General features: G+C 33.4%; 3 protein-coding genes across 3 annotated transcripts; 2 read left to right on the plus strand and 1 right to left on the minus strand.

The window, feature by feature from the left end:
* The first annotated feature begins 68 nt into the window (after positions 1-68).
* LOC128172930 (uncharacterized) lies at positions 69-4,763 on the plus strand. The gene is made up of 3 exons (XM_052838667.1): positions 69-903; positions 1,838-2,810; positions 3,048-4,763. Exons 1-2 carry the CDS (start codon positions 276-278, stop codon positions 2,443-2,445), a joined length of 1,236 nt encoding a protein of 411 aa, XP_052694627.1. The 5' UTR covers positions 69-275; the 3' UTR covers positions 2,446-2,810; positions 3,048-4,763.
* Positions 4,764-7,036: 2,273 nt separating this feature from the next.
* LOC128174851 (beta-1,3-galactosyltransferase brn-like) lies at positions 7,037-7,983 on the minus strand. The gene is made up of 2 exons (XM_052840284.1): positions 7,976-7,983; positions 7,037-7,881 (listed from the first exon to the last, which is right to left on the minus strand). Exons 1-2 carry the CDS (start codon positions 7,981-7,983, stop codon positions 7,086-7,088), a joined length of 804 nt encoding a protein of 267 aa, XP_052696244.1. The 3' UTR covers positions 7,037-7,085.
* Positions 7,984-13,241: 5,258 nt separating this feature from the next.
* LOC128174945 (mucin-5AC-like) lies at positions 13,242-19,963 on the plus strand. The gene is made up of 8 exons (XM_052840368.1): positions 13,242-13,351; positions 14,449-14,499; positions 15,283-15,374; positions 15,972-16,043; positions 16,312-16,477; positions 16,659-16,835; positions 16,996-17,134; positions 19,757-19,963. The coding sequence occupies exons 1-8, from the start codon at positions 13,324-13,326 to the stop codon at positions 19,938-19,940; spliced, it is 909 nt and encodes a 302-aa protein (XP_052696328.1). The 5' UTR covers positions 13,242-13,323; the 3' UTR covers positions 19,941-19,963.
* Positions 19,964-23,468: the final 3,505 nt, after the last annotated feature.

The following is a 23,468-nucleotide window of genomic DNA, read 5'->3' on the forward strand; positions in this document are numbered from 1 at the left end:
AACGAGACTTGAGAAACGAGTGCCTGCTGAAACTGATGCCTACTCCTGACTTCCATCAATCTCTCACATTGACAGGTGGCCGTTGTTGTAATCACATTTCGTGGTTGACATCAAACAAAGTTTGGATCAGTGATACACAATACAGACTCTCTTTGACAAACACACAAGGTGTCGATCTCCACAAAATAGAGGATTTATATCATGATGAAGAGTCCTATAGTGATTTTTACGGAGCACACACTGTTACCCATGAGAGTGAATTGTTTTACTTAGATATGAGTTGTAATATCAACAAACTGTCAAAGGATATGAAAACAATCATCACTTTCATAAAGAACACGGACTCTACATGGATACCACTGAGTTTGCACTGGTCCCCGTCCACTAGGGATCTACTGGTCGGTATGTATAGAAAGGAACCGCTGACAGGCAAGGTAAGCCGGTATAACCAGAATGGCCAACTAACACAGGTTATACAAAACGACAACACTGGACAGTTGCTGTATACCCTTCCTAACTATATAACAGAAAACAATAATGGGGATATCGTGGTATCTAACTTTGACTACTATCCATCTTGGTCTGGTGCTGTAGTGGTGACAGACCGTGGAGGAAGATATCGTTTCTCATACATTGGGCATCCACCAGAGATAGGATTAGAGCCATTGGGAGTTTGCACTGATGCGCTGTCACATATTCTAGTCTGTGATAAAGGAACGGCCACAGTGCAAATGTTAGACAGGGACGGTCAGTTCCTGTCACATCTACTGAGAAGACCACCTGGGATATTTACACCATGCAGCCTAAGTTATGATAGAAGCACTCACCGTCTCTGGGTTGGATCTCACAACAACAACAAAGTGGTTGTATTTAGGTATATAGACCGTCAGAACGTTTTGACAGGTAAGTCAGTTTAATTTTTTTTGCAAAATTACTGTGTAACTACAATTAAGTTAAAACACGATCAGATTAATAATGCAATAAATATGATATGTCTTTTAAATGTAGATTGTTTTTGTTAGAACACAGCCATAATCAAATATTTAGATACATAGACATGTTTTTTTATTAATCAATCAACGTATATGTCTTTATAAGAATATTATTTAAACACAATATTGGACATTTAATCTGATCCTTTGTATACATTAAAATCCCAAATTGAAAATATGTTGGTACAACAGTTACTTAAGGAATAAGGAATCATTTTTTGAGTATTATGAGGTAATCATTTCGGTCGGGGCGTGGTTAAATTCAATATAGCCCGAAGGGTTTTATGAGAGATTTGACCACGCACCGACCATAATCATCACATTATAGTATTTAAAGAATGATTCCTTATTACATACTTATATTTATTTTATTTCCAATTTGTACACTTTAGTACAACACTATTTCAAAACCACAATTTTTATGTAGCACATGATATGTATGACTACGAAGCTCAGCCAATACCGTTTTTCGGTTATGCTACAAGACACACCAATTTTGTGTCACTCATCGTTTTCTATGTTGAAGTTATTGGGTTTTAGTGTTCAATATTGATTCATAATGTTATCAAAGACAAAGATAGTTAAAAATGTAAATATAAGAATTTACAAACTGTGCTGAGACTCTGCTTCATAGTCTGCCTATTTTTAACATCAAATCACCTATATCATATTATTGTTAAATATATTTTATAAATATTCATTGTCTACTTAAAATGTCCCTAATTTAAAAGATAACTAAAAACAAAACATTTCTTCACATTTTTGTCGACAGATTTTGCCAAATTAATTTCTTCTATCTAACTGTGGATGTTCAATGTCTCTAGCTCTTTATCCAATCACTACAGATTCTAAAGAGTCACCGAGAGAAATCTCAACCACAGAGATAGAAGCAGCACAACAAGGAAACGAAAATCTATTCAAAATGGCAGTTTCTCCTAAGTCAATCCACTTTTTCCAAACAAAAGATGTCGATTGTTGTTATCACATTTCCTGTGTGACACCAAACCGGGTCTGGGTCAGTGACCATCGAGGCGATCTCGTCTTATTAACCGCAACAAACGTTGTTTTACATCGGATGGCGAATTTATTATGCAGGCATTCAAATAGAGGCTTTGGGTTACACACAGTGAACAGTGAGGGTGAATTAATTTATATAGATATATCTTTTAACATCAATAAACTGTTAACAGATATGACAACAATCACAAGGTTTATAGGGAGAAGAGACTCTACATGGAAACCACTGTGTGTGTACTCATCCCCACATACTGGGGATCTACTGGTTGCTTTGTATAGAGAGAACACAAATACAGGTAAAGTAAACAGGTACAACATGAGCGGGCATCTGACACAAACCATAAAACATGACAACACAGGGCTTGAACTTTATAGTGGTCCTCGCTTTATTACAGAAAACAATAATGGAGATGTTGTGGTGTCTGACTTTGATTAAATGTGTGGTGCTGTAGTGGTGACAGAGCGTGGAGGAAAACATCGTTTCTCCTACAAAGATCTTGCACATCGATCTAGACAAAAGTCGATGATGCCTTCTCCCTTCGCATTATATAGAACTGGATCAGGAATCAATCCATTCGGAATCTGCACCGACGCGCTGTCACATATTCTAGTGTGTGATGCCAGAACCAACACAGTACATATGTTAGATAAGAACGGTCAGTTTCTTTCACTTCTACTGGACTTAAACATATCCACACCTCGATGCCTGGGCTATGATTTCAACACTCACCGTCTCTGGGTTGGGTCAGATCTCAAAAGTATTGTATATGTCAATAAGTGCATAGACAAATACACTGACAGGTTAGTCTTATAATTTACAATTAACGTCAAGTTTTAAGAAAATAGAAAAATTCGATCGGTATCACAAATCAAACACAATTTAAGGAACTATTCAAAGGTTAAAGTTTGATTTATTTTTTCTTGATTAATTAACCAAACTCATTGTTTCTTTTGTTATAACATAATGAATAACAATTAATATATTATTGATAAAATATTTTATCATTGTATTAACCGATAACCAATGCTTTGTTTTAGATGAATGTCTGTGATGGGTATGATTTGTCCACCCAGGACCAATGCCAGAATGGAGATTGCTTAGATGTTAACAATTAATACATATATATTTTTTGTACAGATATAATCTCTTGTCAAAACCACACATTTGGTTTGCCACTTTCTGAAGCTGGCATTCACCTGTATGTAATATGTATGGATAACAATAATTTGTCCTGTTTCTGAGCGAAAAAAAATTAAATACGTTTATTTTTGTTAACATAGAAGAATGAACCAGATGATTATATTGTGTAGTGAAATTAATGTTTAGTAATAAATGAACGAATGTTATTTTTTAATCAATTTTTAGAATCATTTTGCTTTGTTAAACATGTCATGATATATAGCATTAGTCACAAATTGCCGTTGCTACGGGTTTTACGTACTTGAAGTGATTGAGAGTGTACATGTAAAGTAAGGCTAACGAACGTTTGACGTGCCAGTCGTAGATGTCACGTAAAATTGTGTTTGGAGACAGGCTGCCACTTTCAACGCGCAATACTCGTAGGAACCGTACTGGGGTCTTACTATTTACGTGCAACAAACGTACGCGTGTCTTGATCACGACAGTAATACTATAAGAGTCGTACGTCATTACAACGGACGTCATTTGTGCTTTACTACAGCTGCACGGACTATTTGTTTTTCACATTAAACTACGAATAAGTGTTTTTCATAAGATATGTACTGAATGTTATCTACTGTAAAAAAGTGAATATTAAAAGGTCAAAAGAACTCGGAAAGCAGACTTTTTTGGCATTGCTACTTTGGTGTCTTAGCCTTGCTACACTTGACGAAAAAATTTATCTTTCTTATCTGAGACCATGAAAAATTGAAAATTTCTCTGACATCAAGAAGAAATTTGCCACAAAAGAATTTGTCGGGATTTATGTATAATTTTTAAATGAATATTACCCTAACTAATTTCACATCTTTAAATCTATTACATTTTTGTGCTGTTGTGGTTTTAGTACCACTCCACGCCCCTTAAAATCAAAACCTTTGGCAAACAAAGATGAACTTTTAATAGAAAGTAAATCTCTACAACGAATACTTCTGCTTATACAAATGAGCTTTGAGATTTCTTTGATTTTGAAAATCAAAGTCTACATATTGGTATTCTGATTTTTTAATTATGAAAACACTTTTGGAATAGAGTTCATGGTTATAATGTATAGTAATTGATATGTTCAACATAGAGAGAGGACTCTGTTTGCGAACAAATATAGTCACACTTGCTAAAATAAGTAGTACAATACTAATTTGATAGTTTTATAAAAAAAAAATTGTCCTACTATAACTTTGTCTAGTAGGATGTGTTGCAGTTTTGTATTTGTAGTTTAAGTTAAAAATATCGTTCTAAGCGTTAACATCATTTGTTGTCTCCTTAAGGCAAAAATGTTTATGTTTAAATCTTACCACACTTGCAAGTCCAAGTGATTGATATTGTTTTCTACAGTTTACCTATATATCCTTTTTTTTGTTCTGTTTGTCTTTTTTGTCGTTCACCTTCATGTAAAAAAAAAAACGTGATTGTTTATGTTTTTAGAGGGTAGTCAGTAAACGAGTTGATTTCATTTTGGTGAATTGTAAGTTTGTTTCCGAGATAAAAAAAAAGCAAAAAAAAACAGGCAAATATGGTATTTAAGGCTTTTTTTTTAAATTTCATTTTGAACAAAATGGCATTTCTTAAATCCTTATATGTTTTCTCGATGCTCTGTCTATATTTTTTTTTTAATCCATCACCCCCTTAAATAATTAAGAAATGAAAACCTTTTACTTTAGCTTTATGCATACTATACCGAGAAACGATGATGCAGAAGCGTCATTCAGCATTATTCCTTGTATAAAGCCACATAACTCCTAATCTCCAACTAATAAACGTTACATATAAGTTGTGCATAAAAAACACTGTACGATTTTATAATCTTGAGCCTACGGCTGAATGAAAATTAAAAGACGCACAAGGTCGGGCAAACTCGAACTGTATTCGACCCAGTTGAAATAACAGAAACATATGATATGACACAGATATGACATACCGTACATAATGCTATAACAATAAAGATGGGCGTAGATCTTATATACAATCAATAATAATACATACAACGCCCAGTAAAAAAAAAACAATATAAATATCTTAACATGAAGGAAATCAGGAAAGTTCTTGTCTAATTTACTCTTAATATCTTTTCTTTTTATTTTCTAGATTTCATGACAGCTATGATATACTTTACTTTAATAACTTTTAGATATTCGTATATTCGTTACAACCGAGTTTACTATTACCATATATTTACATTTTCCAGTGTCTTTGTCTGTGATAACACTACGTATCGATTTTGTCAACCCAAAACTTCAAATGACGCCAAATTGAGGCGCCAGCGGAGTTCGCTTATTTATATCTAAATACTTAATCGTACGTTTGCTTAAAATTATAAAAGTAGTAAGGAATAATTCTTTGAATAATATGAGGTGATAATTTCGGTCGGGGCGTGATCAAATCAATCATAAAGCCCTTCGGGCTTTATTGGATTTGATCACGCCCTGACCAAAATGATCACCTCATAATACTCAGAGAATGATTCCTTATTACTTATAACATTTCACAAAGGGAATGTGGGAAATTTTGTCTGGGCTCCCCGGACCTTTGTTCTCATTTGTTTATCTGTTGTTTATTGTGTCCAACAAAATACAGAATGGAAACCGATATGCCATAAACATACGTTAATCATATCATATCTGGTATGTGAGGTGATGTACATGTATTTATAAAAAAATACCGATTTGAAATTTATATAATTACAAGTCTAGATACGATTCTTTTTAATGCCAATTTTGATGACATATGTGCATTCCATGGCAAACAAAAATATTCACTTCCAAGGATACGTAAGTTTTGTGAAAATTGTATTTTCATATAAAATATTCTCTCGTTTCTCAAGTTGGAAGGCAATTCATTTCATGCATACGCAGGTTTGATTGTTTGGTAACAATAAAGTTATAGCCTTCCCATCATATTTCCCATAGGCTTTTGTTTTGGAGGGGGGGGGGGGTGTTGTTTTGATTTGGTTTTATGTTTTTTTGGTTGATTTTTTGTTGTTGTTTTTATTATACTTTTTATGCCGAATGTGTTTAGAACATTTATGTCGTAGATACACAGTGATCTTAAAGAAATAAATTTTCTTGAAATATGCTATCAAGGCACAAAATAAGCAATTTATTTATGTCATAGAGCAGCTATAAAATCAATGAAAAAATAAGTTTGCCGTAAAAAGTCAGAAAAAATCAACAAAACTGAACCTTCAATTTTATGATTTCATTGATCACATCATGTTAATAACGTCAGATCGAGTACGCAGCAAGATCGTTCCTTAGCTTACCTTGATCATTTTGTAATGTGTAGATTGTGAGTATGTTATGAAACATGTTTGTTTAAATGTTAGGTAGTAATGTATACAAGCCTATATAAACCTGTATGTTGCGTATGCTTGCTTTTTCTAAGTTCAAATGTCGATGGTGAATTTAATTGTTCGGAGGTGCGATCCCTTTTTTTTTATAATTACTAACGGTGCCCTACTGAATGTTGGTTCCAGTACTCAGCTCGTAATTATACATTAAATGATATATTTTCCACAAGCAATATCTTCTTCAAACATTGATAGTCTGGAATTAGACTGCCTTTCCGCTTGCATGTGGACTAACAATTTTCAGGAACATTTTATGTTGTTTGCAGACTGAATTTTTAAGTTACATTTCAATGTACAATACATTTTTTATTAACAAATATCAAATATTAAAAATGAGCGTTTTTCATTTTCGCCAGATTTGTCTCAACTTTATTGAGTTAAGTGTCTTGTAACATCAATTTCAACTTACTGGTATGTAGAATCTCACTTTAGTGAACCCATGACTAGTATTCAAATTAAATATTATAACAAAACAACTCGTTATAATCCAATATATGCTCTTGCAATAAGATTATTGGTTTTTAATAGGCTATCTCTTTGATAGAGTAATTCAAAAAATCCAGTTTTGTAAGACCTCAACTGGGTCACAGTATGAATAAGACGCTTCAAATGCAGACTGAAACATCTCCAGAGTGGTATATCCATGATCAGAAATCAAACATGGAAACCACCTCCCTTTTGGTCCAATATGTCTCATTCCGATAAGGTCATTGAGTTTTGTTGCGGTTATTCCAAGTTTTTGCGTAATCATACCTATGTATTTATCATCAGCACGAAACCGAGGGATAAATGGCATAACTTTCTTGATTTTCTGAATGACATCATTGCTGAAGAATATAGTGCATCCCGCAACGAAAGGAGGATAGCAATGAAACGGATACTCCTGTTTTGAAACATAATGTTTAAAGGGGTAGAAGCGCACTGGAACAGGTCGTTCAAACAAATATCCACCATAAAGATTCTCGATTTGCTCCTCCTCCACAGAATATAAGTACTTTAAAGCATTAGGGATGTTTACATACATATCGTCATCAATGAAAAGAGAATACTTCGCATTGCTACAGTATTCACTGATCCAACCAAACGCCATCTCCATTTTTAACGGGTTGTTCCAGTGGCGATCAATGAAGCTACCCTGAATGATGTCTTTATATTGCCGTGTTTCGTAAACCAGCCGATCTTGTGTTTCTCCGTTATATCCCAAGAGAAAAAATATTTTTCGATTTACTGAGTTACTTTCGCGGCCCCATGTCTGGCGAATAGCTTGCCTTTTTATAAAGTTTTTCGTTGCTGACTTAACCAAGGTTAAAAGATATATTTCAGAGGCATTTCCACAGTTTGAATCACTAATTATGGTGAAAGAATAAGGATAGTTATTCACAGGTTGCAATGAAATATTGTCTAAATTGTCAAATTGCAAAGAGGAATATCCAAAATCACTTCCACATGAATAGATGAAAAATTGTTCATGTGTTACATATCCAAAATAACACAATAGAGTGATGAAGATTCCGAATAAGCTTGCTTTAAACCATATATCAAATCTTATAGTTTTGTTCATTGCTAAAAAGTCCTCTAACACTGCAATATGCATTCAATTATAAGGAAAACATTCCCTTTACGTTCAGGGAACTCTCAATAGAAATACAACTGATTATCAAGAAATGAAGCAGTTGTGTTTTTACTGCTATGTGTGATGGGATAGATTATTTTAAAATATTATATGCTGAGCAAGATGTTGCATATTTTTGACGACACTTAAGTCTATAACCCTTATTTTTTCTCCTTAAGAATGAAAATATCTCGATTTATTTCGGTATTAAACATAGCATAAAACCTTACTTGTTAAATGGCAAAACTAGTAACACAATCATTTACTTTATTGATTTAATGATGAAAAATTTAGAAATAAAACAGTAAAGAAAAAAAAGAAATCGATAAACCTCAACCCAGAAAAAGATCCAATTTTTTTTTACACAAATCAACAAATTATTGCAAAAATAAAGAATGTCAGCGGAACAAAATTACCTGAAATGTGTAATTAGTCTCATTGATATATGCGTCACTATACAATACTGATTGGGTCTTAGAATGAATGGGATGTATCAGGTTCTCTTCATATTATTTTGTCTTTTTACATTTATTGTACATATCTACTATTTAAAAGGGTGAAACATAATCATATCTATTGAATAACAGTGTAATAATTTTATTCTAAGGGCGTTTAAAAGCTTATGAAGAAACAGGATTACGAAGTATCGTCAGTAAAATACTACCTTGATTTTTAAAGCGCTAAGCATAGCTCAGCGCTTTATTGTCGTTAGACCAATACTTCCGGTGCATTGAATAACCGCCCCCAATGAGCAGAAGTATACATCATTTAACTGGTTAGGGAACCAGTTTCAGGGGTTTATGCACATAACTGCACGGGCTATTGTGAATCTTATGTAAGGGGTATTGTGAATTTAATGTAGGGGGCTTACATATATCATTGCACGGGTTGCCACGCAGTGATGAGGAAATATACAGAAGCTGAAATGTTTTACATGTATACATATATCTGTTATATACATACAAAAGCTTGGTTAGCGCTTTTCAGTACTAGCAGTACTTTGATTTTACTTACTCCTGCATGTAAAATACTTTGAAAAAATATTTTTTAACGGCATTAATTTTTTTACCAAAATTTAACTTACTATGAATAAAAACTTTAAAGTACGTATTTTTTCAAAGTGCATTGCAACAAATGGGTCTCCTCAGGAGCTCATAATACGTTTTTTTTTTTTTTTTTTTTTTTTTTTTTTAGATCTAAATAGATATTTAAAATAAGAATAGATGAGATGAAAGGCTTCTGTATAAACTATTTCATAACGCCGAGAATAGCCCTAACTTCTAACTACATGTAAAGTCAAAATATGACGGCGATTATATACTGTCTTTCTTAAATATTTTTACGAGTTAATTTATTCAATTTACAAGGAAACTAAATGATGTAAATAAAGAGGACCCCCTCCACGTGTATCATTCACCAATTTTCAATATTAGTTGTCTAGTTACTATAAACAGTGAGTTTGTTTTATTGTACCTAATAACATACAAAATCATATGAAATTCCGTCTGAAGAAAAATGTGGTAGACCAAAACAAATATATCAGCATTATCTGGTTTGGTTTTAGCATTGCTATCGGTTTTGGTTTTACAATGTACCATTTACCTTTTTCGAGTGTCAAACAACACTGATATAATATGATGTTATGTGACGTTATCTGGTTTCTGTATATATTTAATAATTGATGCATGTTTTATCTATATCATGTACTTCCATTAACTATACTCAATGTTTATTTGAGAAATAAAGTACGAGTTTTCGTGAATGTTGCAGAATAACCTCCGAGGTCGAGAAATGTTGTTTTGAAATATAAAAGCCGAGACCGAGGAGGTTATCCTGCAACATTCACGATAACAAGAACTTTATTTCTATTCTACTAACAGCTCAGTATTTCTACAGATCATTTCTCATATAGAGAGACGATCTAGGTCATTTTGACAGCTGTTCCGTGTAACCCCAATGGTTTTGTTAGTAATGTTTACATGTGTATCGATCAAAAGAATCACATGCAGACGACAGAATTTTTCTTTGGATTTTTAATACTCTTTACTTATTTATAAAATATCTTTGAATCATGTTCCTAATATTTTAAGGGCAATTTAATACGATAATTACTACTACACGTTATATATTTTATGTAAAAACACGCAGTGAAAATGTGCTAGGGAGGTCCTAGGAACAGCCGTATTGATCTCTTAAAAATAAACATTTGAGGCAATACACATCGTTTTGACTGGAATTAACACGTGAAATTGACATGGTTTTAAAACTTTTTACGGTTTGAAGTTGTACTTTCATGATCAGTGCGAGACAAATAGGTATTTCTGATCTGATAATTTACTAATGACGTTCGTGGTATATTGGAGAATAATGTCCGCGGCATCTCTTTGATCTCGGCAATAACTGTAGTAGAATTTTATTTACTTCCAGCGTTATTTTACCACAACTTATAAAGAAAATGGTAATTAATGTCTCACGCATACGTAAATACATGTAACTATAGTCTGTCCCAAGATAAATATTTTTGGCGCATATTTCTTTAAATTATTTGATATTTATAAATACCTCTTGGTTCAGACGATGCTCATTCAATAGTATGAAAAAATCCCAAGATTTCCCCTTTGAAACGCCACCTCTAGCTTGTCGGTTATCAATATACGGCTAAAAATAAAAAGTCTACGGGGTTTTTCCATTGCCAAGGAGAAGAAGACGCCTGGATGATACCGTTGAAAAATTGCCCGAGGTGTCCCGAGTACTCCCAAATGCAGAAAAGACGACAACATTCCCCATTATAAATCTCCGAAAAAATGATAATGTGTGAATGAAGTTATCTTGTGATTTTTCCCTTTCATTAATTTTAATTGTATTTCTGTCGCAGGTATGTGTATTTTTATCAAAAATTGTTTAAATATGCAGCATAAATATCTTGGGAAAGACTATAGTTTTATTTTGGCCTGTCACTGCTTATTTCAGCCTGTAAACGAATATGTACCTATCTAGCCAAATACCTACCTACATGTACCTACCTACCTCCCTAGTCAATGTTGCACCCAGAGACAGGTAGAACAATGTTCAGGGATTTCTATTCTTCTTTGTTCTTGTCCATCCTTTTCACCTCTCTCCAGGTAAGATTGATGTTTTTAAATTAACGGATTATCACTCTCCGGAAACACACCTCGTTATCACACTACAGAAAAAAAAATATTTGTACTTAAATTACCTTAATTCTATTTAATTTGAATAAACATGTTTTAACACATGCAGATGTAGATATATGTCCACAACACGTGGATTTTACTCAGTATCTATCACGCTTGCGAATTAGAATTATAATATATCTAACACGACTCACATGTTCTTTTCACCTGCGTATATTTTTCGTACGTTCGTAAATGTACAACATAGGAGACAACGAAAGAATTTTTTCGTTTTGATGATATACAAATCTTCGATTTCCGTGACGTAATTTTTATACTAGCATTGTTATAAGCTTCTGAAATAACCACAAAAAATAATAGGTTTTAAATACGAACTTTCGTAAGTTCCTTTTTTGTGAAAAAGCTGTATAAATGCTCTTGTTGAAGCAAAAAAAGTCATTATGGGTGTGACAACGAAGAGCATTTAATGTGAATGATAATAAAACCGATTAAAGTTATGTAAAATAAAATACTGTGGTTTCATTAATATTCAAGGACATCAATTTTTGTTGCTAAAATGAAAAAAAAACCCAAAGTTTCAAGAATACTCAAATTTGTGGCCAATGGTCCTATCGATACAAACTGTTAGTAGAAATTGCACTTCAATGAACATTGTTTTCATGGATAAACTTAACGAAAATTGGTATTCAACGAATATTGATGAAACCAAAGTACAGTTTAGGGCTTCTAAAGTTGTTCAACAAAAATATTCCAATCAGTAAATCATACCAGTTAATTTGATATTACTCTTGTTTGGCACCTCATATAATGTCATACACACACATCAAATTCAATATTTTATCTATGTCACATTTAAGGAATAAGGAATCATTCTTTGAGTATTATGAGGTGATAATTTTGGTCGGGGCATGATCAAATCCAATATAGTCCGAAGGGCTTTATGATAGATTAGATCACGCCCTGACCGAAATTATCACCTCGTAATATTCAAAGAATGGTTCCTTATTAATTACTAGATTTTGACCCGTGCGTGCACGGGTTGACATAGCATATGATATCGGACGTTTACGAAATAGATACATCGACACACCGTATATTGTTGACAATTGCATTACCAAGCTTTAAGCCTACAATAATGCTATTAATTTCACTACATTCTGCTGAGTTGTAATAATATAATCTGTGACTGCCTCCCATATACCCGTAATGTAGCAGAAAATCGCATAATCGCTCCAAAACGATTTTGGAGAAAATCAATAAAGTTGCATTAAAAATAACAGTCAAATTGTTCATAACAAACCATGTTGAAGCTGTAAATACCTTTCTTCGAAAAGTTTAATTTTATAATTGCAGAATTCAACATTTCTTCAACAACGTTTTTTACACACCATGTTGACAATCAAAACTCCCGGGATTTTTTTTTTATAGTAAATGCACTGTGTTAGAGTTGTCACCCGTATTTTCTTTGATGAACAGAAAAAAAATTCTAATGAAAATTTATACGCATTTGTTTTATCGTGTCTGAGTTTATCCATGCAAATGTGATATTGTGGAAACATAAAATAAAGAGCCTCCCGTGATTTACCGTGAATGTAATGCGCATGCGCAAAATTGTAAAATTCAAAAAATTGAGATGATTTCCGGAATTTTTTGAGGAATTTTCGTTGATTATTAATTAGCGAAGCTTGATTGAGAAAAAATAAAAACAAATTGGTAATCTTCATGAACCAATGATGTTTAGAATATATAAAACAAAAGACAGTACTCTTCCGATTAATTGGTATTAAAGCTTAAAAAATTCGAGTCTATTATTTTAATATAGTTGTATAGATATTTTTTATAATTTTAAGCCATCATACATTTTAATATTTAAATATAAATAAGCAAACCCCACTGGTTCCTCAATCTGGCGTCGTTTAAAGTTATGGGTTATATAGTACAACATCGATAGTTACGTTGTGTTATCACAGGCAAAGACACTGGAAAATGTAAAAATTTGGTGTTGATAAGACCAATTCGACATGCTTCTCAGACGATTTGTCCAGCAAGGTACAGTGATCTATTACAATAGCCATTTAAGAAATGCACACTGTCTAGTTTCATAACTCCTGGAATGTGTACGGACTTACTTTACCCAGGTTAAATTCAACTAAGAAACCAGACAACTAAAAATAGTCCATTATATTCCAACTATTGTATTGGTGTTATTGGGTTTAATCAAGATAACTAGGTCAGTCTTTCCACATATAAAGGTTAACGTACTACATAATACAGTGACATGTGAATGCCTATCAAAAATGTCGTTGCAATTAAGCACCATTTCCAATTTATTTTATTTAAAATATTGCAAATAAATTAACGTTTTGAGAGTGGAAAATAGTATCTTTTTTTCATTTCATATATCAAAAAATGTTTGATTTTTTTCCTACAATATTTTGTTAACACTATAACACTATGCTAAACCATTAAACAAGTATTCAGTGGGTATGTTTAAGAATAAAAGAATAAATATGAAATAATGTTATATTGTTTCAGTGCTAATGTCTTTAATGATATACTGGTTTAGTAATAAACTGGCACAGCTTATCCCTTTAATCACTACCCTCTATGACCCCCCCCCCCCCCAAAAAAAAAAAAAAAACAAAAAAAAAAAACCCGGCCTCTATACCAGGCGCTTGGCACTTCACCTTCTACTTATTTCGTTACTCATTTCGTTTTAAGCAATATTCCAAGGTATAATAAGTCTTTGTCGCAATGTAAAGTATCAAACGCGTTATTCCAAGCAATATTTCGCAACATTCTAAGGTATACTAGGCCTTTGTCGCAATGTAAAGTATCAAACATGTTATTCCAGGAAATATTCCAAGGTATATTAGGTCATTGTTGCATGTAAATTATCAAACGCGTTATTCCAAGCAATATTTCAAGGTATAATAGTTCTTTGTCGCAATGTAAAGTATCAAACGCGTTTAGCTGCTTGTGCTTAAAATTTGACAGGACCACTGTGATCCGAAATTAACTTATTCCCAAAACATTTTAATGTTTTATTGTGTTATATTATTTTCAGTGAAATCAGTTTGCATTAAAATTGATAAATTATTAAGATTGTTGGATTTAAATTAAAAACAGCTGTACTATATTTTCAGATGTTACCAGATTAGCCTTTCTGCTGCTGACAGTATGCCTACTTTGGAATTGTAATCGTTTTATTAAGTCATTTTAAATTAGCTGATTTCTCAAATACAAACATCAATGGATATCATCTTACGCATACTCTGACGTCATTAGACGCTTTAGTCAAATTCAAATTGAAAACTTTGCCATTACAGAATGAAAAAACTATAGTATGTAGTTTTAACCTCTTCTGCGACAATCTACAAGATCAGATTACATTATTATGTAATTGAATAAGTTTCAAGTGTCATCTCCAGGCACGTAGCATCAGGGGGCCAGGGAGGCCCCCCCCCTCTCCCCCCCCCCCACACACACATACACAACCTTTTTAGCGCAGCAAAGATTTTTCATAAATTGACATACAAAAAATTGAATTGAGATGGAGTCCCCTCCCCCCACCACTTTTCCGTGACCATTGAAAAATTGAATTGAAAATAAGAATAAAAACAGTGAATTTGAAGTTAAAACTGTACCTACTCACCCCCCTCCCCCCACCACCATGGATTAGGATTTTTGAAATGTAACCTTTTTCTTCTTTTTTTTGTCAAGATTTTTTTAATGAGTCTGGCCCCCACTTTCAAAAATTATGCTACGTGCCTGACCTCTATTGCCAAATGTTGAGCTCGTCCTTCTATGTATTTACGACATATGTCGGTTGCAATCGGTGATCGAGACACCAACCAACAACCTCTATTCAAGTTTAAAATCGAAGATCATCATGTAAAAGTAAAAAAAAAAAAAAATATTGAATCAATAAATAACAAACCACGCCAGACATTAACAATGAGTTTTGACCGTGTTTACAGGTTGCCATGGAGAGGAAACTTGCTATGTCTGCCGCCATGAGAGATATTTCACTTCCTGTGCGCAGAACAAGACAGTGTGTCCCCACGGAGAGGTGAAAGAAGCCGGTCAATCGTCACTTCCGGTTAAAAATGCAATGCAAAGATATTGAAGTTTGATTTCTTTTTTAATTCATTTTACAAAGCCAAAGCGGTTTATATGTCCTGCACAATGTTTGATTCATTTATTTAAAGTTGTACGGTATTATAACCAAGTATTAGCTTTGAAAAGAGATACCTATCACACAGAAATCCATTGCCTTATCTAATATCGCATAAGTGAACACACGAACGGTAAAGTATTTTTAAAAATTGATAAAAAAAAAAACCCACAACAAATCAAATGTTGTATGAACATGACTGCAATATCTTTGTGATAACGAAGTTGTGTGTAAATTATTATCATTTATTGTAACGTTTTACGGGTATTAGGTACTCGATTTTTACTTTTCGAGAAGTAAAGCTTAACAATCTTGACCCCCGTAAAGTTAGGAATAACAAAATCTACTCCGTTTACGACGATTGTTGGAATGTTTTAGACTTTGTGCACATGATCCACAATCGATTCCTCTACTCCTATGATTCAATGTTATGAAACAAATAACGCGTATCACCGAAACACCATTAATAATTGTATATTCATTAATTCCTAGGTTTGCTTTACCTCGGAGAGTTTTCATGGACACGGGGTATCAGAGTACAGTTCTGGCTGTATTTCAGAACAGGTTCGATTTATACTTGTCCTCTATATTCTAAACCTGCACATACCACAAACTCGCATTACGAAACGTGCAAATAGATTTTACACTTTCCGTAACTGGATTATTTCAAAACACGTTCCGACTCATGTACATTCCAAAACCGTTTATTCCTAAACCTGCACATTCCACAATTAGCATTTTTCAAAATCTGCGCATTTCAATACCTACATGAAAGGAGACATGTGCATTCAGATCCTAATCCACACCTTTAATTGTCATGACTCTTCTACAGATTTGCAATACTATAAAAAACATTGACGGACGCACTACACACGCCCCTCTACAGATTGGACACATTCTTGGTCGAAAAAAGCGTGCCACTGAAACGTGTTTCCATTGTTGTACAGCGGAGTCGACGTCATCTGTACCCTGTAATGACCATCCATGTGCAGCCACCGGTATGGAAATATAAATTGTCGGCTTTTTTGTACAATAATAAGATAACACGTGTTTTTAAAACGTAACTGTGGCTTTAAATTACCAACTGCCAGTGACCTTTTGTATCTAGGGTTAACCTTTGTTCAAGTGTAAATGTAACCTTTATGTTAATTCGATATTTTTGTCTTTATTGGTACATAGGAGTATTAACAATAACGCCCACTACAACGACGACCACGCCCACTACAACGACCACGCCCACTACAACGACGACCACGCCTACAATAACGACTACGCCCACTACAACGACCACGCCCACTACAACGACCTCGCCAACAACAACGACCACCTCCAGAACAACGACACCAGTAGCAAGAAGTGATTTTTTTTTCTATATGAAAACCGTTCTTCACACTAACACCAACACTATTCACAAAAGACTTGATGCATTGTTTAAAGTGTAAAATTGTCATCAACATTAAATTGCCAACATTTTTTAAAACGCTGTCATAATTATCAAGGCTTTTTTACCTTTCAGATTCATGTAACCTATGTAATGGGATGCCAAACTATGTTTGTGAAGAATATTACACTCCTATGACATGTGAGGCAGGAGAGCACTTTTGCATGAACATTCTTGTCAACCATAGAGATGGCAGTCGGACGTTAGACCGAAAGTATGTATTATAAAGCTATGTTAAGAATCAGGAGCAATACGTACAATGTACTCAGACAAGTTGGTACAAAACAATTGACAGTGTCAAATTTCGTCTACAGGAAATTTTTGACTGGATCAACATGTCCAGTACGGTACCAACAATGCACTGTTAGTAATAATAATTGGGAATTGCGATAATTTGATTCAGGAATAACAAATCATTTTGTGAGTATCATGAAGAGATCATAATGGTCAGGATAAGGCACGAAGTGCTTTATGATTGATTGATCACATTTAGACCGTTATAATCACCTCATAATATTAATTAAATGATTCAATTTTAGGGAATAAATTAAATAGTTAACCAACTTATACGATTATAAAATGGCTTAGGACAGTTTGCGCTTTAAAAACCGCCGTCTATAATTTCAATATGATTAATTATGATTATGATTAATAATATTATAATTATGATTAATAATATTATGATGAATATGATTGAATTTTCTGCTATCATTCTATGGTCATTTGAGCTTTAAAATACATAATTAAAAAGTAACTTACATGTACATATTGTAAGGCAGATTTGACGTTAGTTCTGCTTTGATTACAACAGTTTTTATACGATAAATACTTTTCTTTTTTCATTGAATAAGATGGCTCGTTAAAAACTTACATTTAATGCATAGCGAGTGCAGCGAGGGTGGCGAAGCACCGCTTGTGTAACGAACTTTATAAATAACGTGTACGAACAGAGGAAATACGAGCTGGAATCTGCACATTGTTCGAAGAAACTGTATCAGGCCAAGCGAAAAATTCTAAATTCTCAAATATCATTTGCGGTTCATAGCATCTTGGTGGAAATCGAAGCGTTTTTTAGGAAAAATCTTGACTGTAAATTGCATACATTTTTTATTTAAAAATAGGAAGTACATAAAAATCACAAGCAAGCAATTTTTATGCTTACTTTAAAAAAACTAAAAAACCCCTCGTTCTGAACAAATTCTAAATTCCCCCAAATCCTTTGTGGTACATAGTAGCAGGGTGTAATTTACGGTGATGGGAGATATGTGTTGTTCTCACACCGTAAACGTTCTATCAATTTCAACGTTTGTTAGATTATATATTTAGTGGAATCATTAGAATTCGTGGTTGCCCAATTTTCGTGTTATTCGTAGGTAGCCCTTCCCAACGAATTTACATCCTCCACGAAAAAAAAGTAAACTGAAAACGGACGCACCCACGATATTACATCTTCACAAATAAGCAAAAATCCAACAATCCACGAAAATTGGCGCCAACGAATTTAAATGATTCAACACTATTAAGCATAAACATTTTTATTTCTTTTTCACTTTGCATGATTGGGCAAACCTCACTCGTGTTTTGACAAAAAAAACCATAAATACAAGTTTGATATTGTAGTAGCGCCTAGTGTTATCAAAGGCAAAGACACCAAAAAGTGTAAAAAAAAAAAAAAAAAACCATTAAGAAACTAGAGCAGAGCTCGTTGCAAAGCAACGAGTGGGTCTTCCGTTATTGTCGAGAGTAAAGCTAGATGTCCCTGTACGAATCAGAGTTCTTAAACTTATAACAAAGGTAACTTAAACAAAAAAATAATAATTAAAAAATCGGATAATTCTTGGTACGACTTAATAAAATACGAATGATTCTGAGTACGAACTTATACCATTTCAAGAACGACTTGACCAAACATCCGATCGTGTCAAAGTAAGACTTAACAAAAATCGAATTATTTTTGGTAGGAGTTAATTTCATTTTGAACTTTGCGTTATTTTTAAAACCTAGAACGCGGAATCAAAATTTCCTGAAAAATCGATTTTTAATACCCAATATCTCTTAAATGCATTGTCAATTATAAAACCGATTTCAGATGTGAATTCACCATGGCAAATTCTATAATACTGTGGTATTGTCTTATTTTGTTAAAAAAAAAATTCCCAAAAATTGGAACTACTTCCGGTTTTAAGAGAATTGATGAATAGAGTTTTAACCCCCCCCCCCCCTCCCCCGTACACCATAGAATTGATACATCTATCAACAGTAAGAATTTCAAAGCGATATCCTTTAAGTTTATGGAGATATCCTCCGGAAAAATTCACTTTTTTTAAATTTAAAATGGCCTTCAAATTTGAACGGAAGTGCTGAAACTTTTACATCGTTGAGGCACAGTAACTTCACAAACGCTCTGAAAATTGAATTGAAATCGGTTGAAACCTTTTTGAGATATAAAGCCGAGAAGGATTCAGAAAAAAAATAAAAATAAAATAATAATAAAAAGAAACCGAAGAAAAACATGAGGGTCTTCTGTTAGAAACGGAAGACCCTAATAAAAAGAAACAATAGAATAACAAGAGGGTCTTCCGTTGGAAACGGAAGATCCTAAAGACGATTCTTCAAACGATTCGATATATTTAAAAAATATTTTTGTACTTAAAAAATTCATTAATCATCACTACAAAACATGTATTTACTTAAAAACTTTTTGAATAGGTTAATAGCATAAATAGGTTAGAAAATAAAGGATCCACCGCTTTTATTCATCACAAGGAAATCAGATTCAAATCTCTGCATTTATAATGCCAACATTTTCATCTATCGATTTGTTTTTTTTTACCAGATGCGTTACCGAAGAAAAATGCAAAAGTGATTGGTGGTACAACACTTCAGACAGACCAGAATGTACCTCCTACGACCCTAATCGTTTTGTCGCACAATACTTCACTTGTTCGTATTGCTGTACCGGACCCTTTTGCAATGGAAATATTGTACCCGACTCCAGTACGCTTTATCGGCCGCATTAGTTGGAAAAATAAACCACAGTGCTGAACATTTTATTCGTTGGTTTGTCTTTTGACAAATATTAACTTTTCATATCCCTAAAGTAAACTTTGATTAGCTTGATTTGACCCTAAAATGTTCTTATCAAAATTCCAAGTGTTTTGGTTGTTATTAATATTTAATCTCGCCTCTCCAATTCCTTAAACAAACTTTATTCCGCAACGACTCTATTCCGCGAATCTTGCGATAACAGGGTTACCCTCTAAATCACAATTGCTGAACATCATGTTGCTGGTACATCTGTAGTTTGTTTCTTGATATGACACAACATTGTATCAACAAAGACTGTATTTTACTATTTCCTTCAATATACTGGCTACTTTATATGACCAGTGCTTAACCTTGTATCGTAGGTTTGCTTCTAGATCTAATACCGTATATCCGGTGTTTTTTTTTTCGCCTGTCACAAAATTTGCGAAAAAGGTGAATATCTGTAACATTTTTCATTTGCGTAAGTCATATTTTGCGATTTAAACAGTTCCGTATAGAAATTATACAGGATAAAATTTCTGCGTATTCATTCAAAATTTAATCATCGCAAAAATTACTGGATATACGGTATTAACTCTCAAAATCTAAAAAGAAATTTTATTTCGTAGCTAGTTTTTACAAAGTACAGGTCTGCTATCCTTGGATACTGGATGGATAATAGATGCAAGAAACAACATTTAGAATACAGGATATAATCCATCCTTACGTAAGCCATTAAGTTATCAAAATTTAGCTTGAATTAATTTAATTTTAAGAATTGGTTTTGCAAAACGAACCACCGTCCATTTGGTACAGATTTTAAACTTATATCACCAATCGTAGTACGCTTTTTCCAAAAAGTTTGTGTACAACAAAAGTGACAAAAATAGCGTTGTACATACATGTACTTTTAAAAAAAAAGTTTATAAAGCTTTTTGGCGTTTGCATTCCATATTTTTAACCTGATGAAAAAAAAATGAAAAGGAATGCTAGGGTGGGTTGTTCGTTTTTTTTCTGTTAAATTTAAACTTTAATGTATAAATTTTCAACATTTAAATTCATGTGCTAATTTTACAGATTGCTGTGCATATTTTACAGATTAAAGTGTGAATTTTATACATTATTACTTGAAGAAGTGTCGGTGTGAAATAATACACTTCTGTTATTCACACATCTAATCCGAAAATTTTATTCCGAACATATGACTTTTGGTCAACAGTTGCACAGAAGCTATTAAATGATATATATTTATCTTACTTCATATTAATAAGTCAACAAAATACACAAATATATTCTTAGATATACCCATTTTGAAACAAAAGTTCATGTATCAAGATGCAAAATAAGCTATTGAAGGCAACAAATATCTAGAACGAACTGAATTAAGTTTAATTCATAAAATGTTGCAGAGGATCAAACTCTTCATATCAGTTCACGGAAAGATAACTAAAAGGTCTAGAAATGTGACCGAGCGATGAAGAAATGCCACTTAGTCACCTTACAGTCACGCTCTCGTTGACTGAATGGCAAAGTCCACTTTGTGTTGTATTGTAATGCATTAACTTATTCGCTCAATACACAGCCCTACCGTTAGACCAGTAACCGAAAAGTCGCTAGTTCAAACCCCGGCTGTGGACACTTAATGTTGTGTGCTGTGAACTTAGACCAGGAACTTTATCTACATTGTGTCGGTCCACCCAGCAGAAATTAAGTACCGGCTTATGCAGGGAGTTAACCTGCGATAGACTGGTGTCTAATCCAAGGGGAGGCTATGTCCACGGAAACCAGGGATAAGCAGCAGCCTTATGCGCCTAAAGGCACAGTTTTGATTCTAACCTACTTTTTTCTGGTCTCAATGTGTCACGGCAGCATGGCCGTTTATTAAACCCTTTAACCTATGCATCACCCCACACCCCCCCCCCCCCCCCCCCCGCCCCCAGTACCTGTTCTGTGATATGTCATGAAATTGAGATAATTTATCTAGGTCTTATACTTAAAAACAATACTTACGTTGGCATATTAAATGCTATCCTCTCGTCAAAGTCTCAGAAATGTCATACAATTAGAACTTATCTTTCATTGGTATTTCTAACTGACTCAATAGTTATAGTGATTGCATTTTTCTACCAAATATAGCCTTATAGTTTCTATAACACAGCAGCTTTGGAGTCTTAATTGAGACGAATTTTAATCTGATGTAGGTAGATAATAAACCGTCTAACCTTTTTTGGGAAGCTTAGTTCAGTTTATTTCAGTTTAAATGCTAGGGAGCGGTGTTAATTTAAGAGCATGTGATCAAGTTCCAAACTTATTTCTGTTTTTATAAGCTTGCTGTTGTGTTAATCTGATGTTGTAATGCATGTAATGTATGTATTATATGTATTACTGTTCAATTGATTCTTCTCAACACTGTAATTTATGCAATTTAGAGAATAAAAAAACTGTCACTGTTATTGTCAAATTGTCATTGTTATTGATTTAGTAACTGACAAAAAATGGCTTATGTTTAATGTCCAGCGCGTACCGACAATTATTTTATATATTTATTTTTTGAGTCTATTAAAAAAGGGTATTCTGGCATTATCACTATTTGGTGCATAAATGCTTACAAAACTTAATATCTCGTCATTTAATGTTACATTTACTTAAACTTTTCGTGCGTCTTCTGATTTATGTGTATTAAGTATTTGAACATCTAGTTCTCTTCTAAAAAGTATAGAGACACCTCTACTGTAAGCTGAGTCTGAAAAAGCGTGTATCGATTTACAATTCATAAGTTAGTATCATATTTTCTTTTAATTTTTCTATAAAATGTGTTTCCTCTAATAATAAAACATCAATCGTAATCAGTGAGGTGTTTCCCTTGACTGGTTTTCAAATCGCTGGGTTTTTTTTATGTATAGCGGTTTACTAGTGCGGTCGACCGCGACAGATGAACTTGTATTCTCTGACTGGAAATTTGCCATGCTTCAAAGAACACAGGTAAACGGTAGTGTTAATTGACAGGTGAGTAATAACAAGTTTAGCTTTTTTTTTTTTTTAAAGCTAACCGTCTAACTGTCTTTAGAACAAACCCTTAACAGCAATTAGTTATCAAAGACAGTTTAATTCTTTTATATAAATGTCACCTTCCCTTCATAGCATGGCGAGTGGAACATTGTATGTCATGTGTCGTTTAAGCCTTCGTGTCTAAAATTGAGAACTGCGTGCCCGGTCTTGTAAGTTGAGATCGACTATAGGGTAAAAGAGATCTTAGGTAGGGTCGTGGACTCGTATTATTTTTATAAAATCAAAGTTAGCCCACTGCATTTATCTATCTAAGGTGCAAATAACTTTACCGATATTAGGCATACCGCATTAATTTTTTTTATTTTGTATAAATATTTGAATAAACAATGCTAAAAGAAAAACAAGTATTTTCAACAGATATTATATAATGTTACTTTCAACTAGTTGGACCTGAAAACCAAAGGCTGAATTTCATTCATAGCAATTTTGTATTGCTTTTTCGTTTTCTCACT

The sequence above is a fragment of the Crassostrea angulata genome, chromosome 2, assembly GCF_025612915.1.
Source record: "Crassostrea angulata isolate pt1a10 chromosome 2, ASM2561291v2, whole genome shotgun sequence".
Classification (NCBI taxonomy): Eukaryota; Metazoa; Mollusca; class Bivalvia; order Ostreida; family Ostreidae; genus Magallana; species Magallana angulata.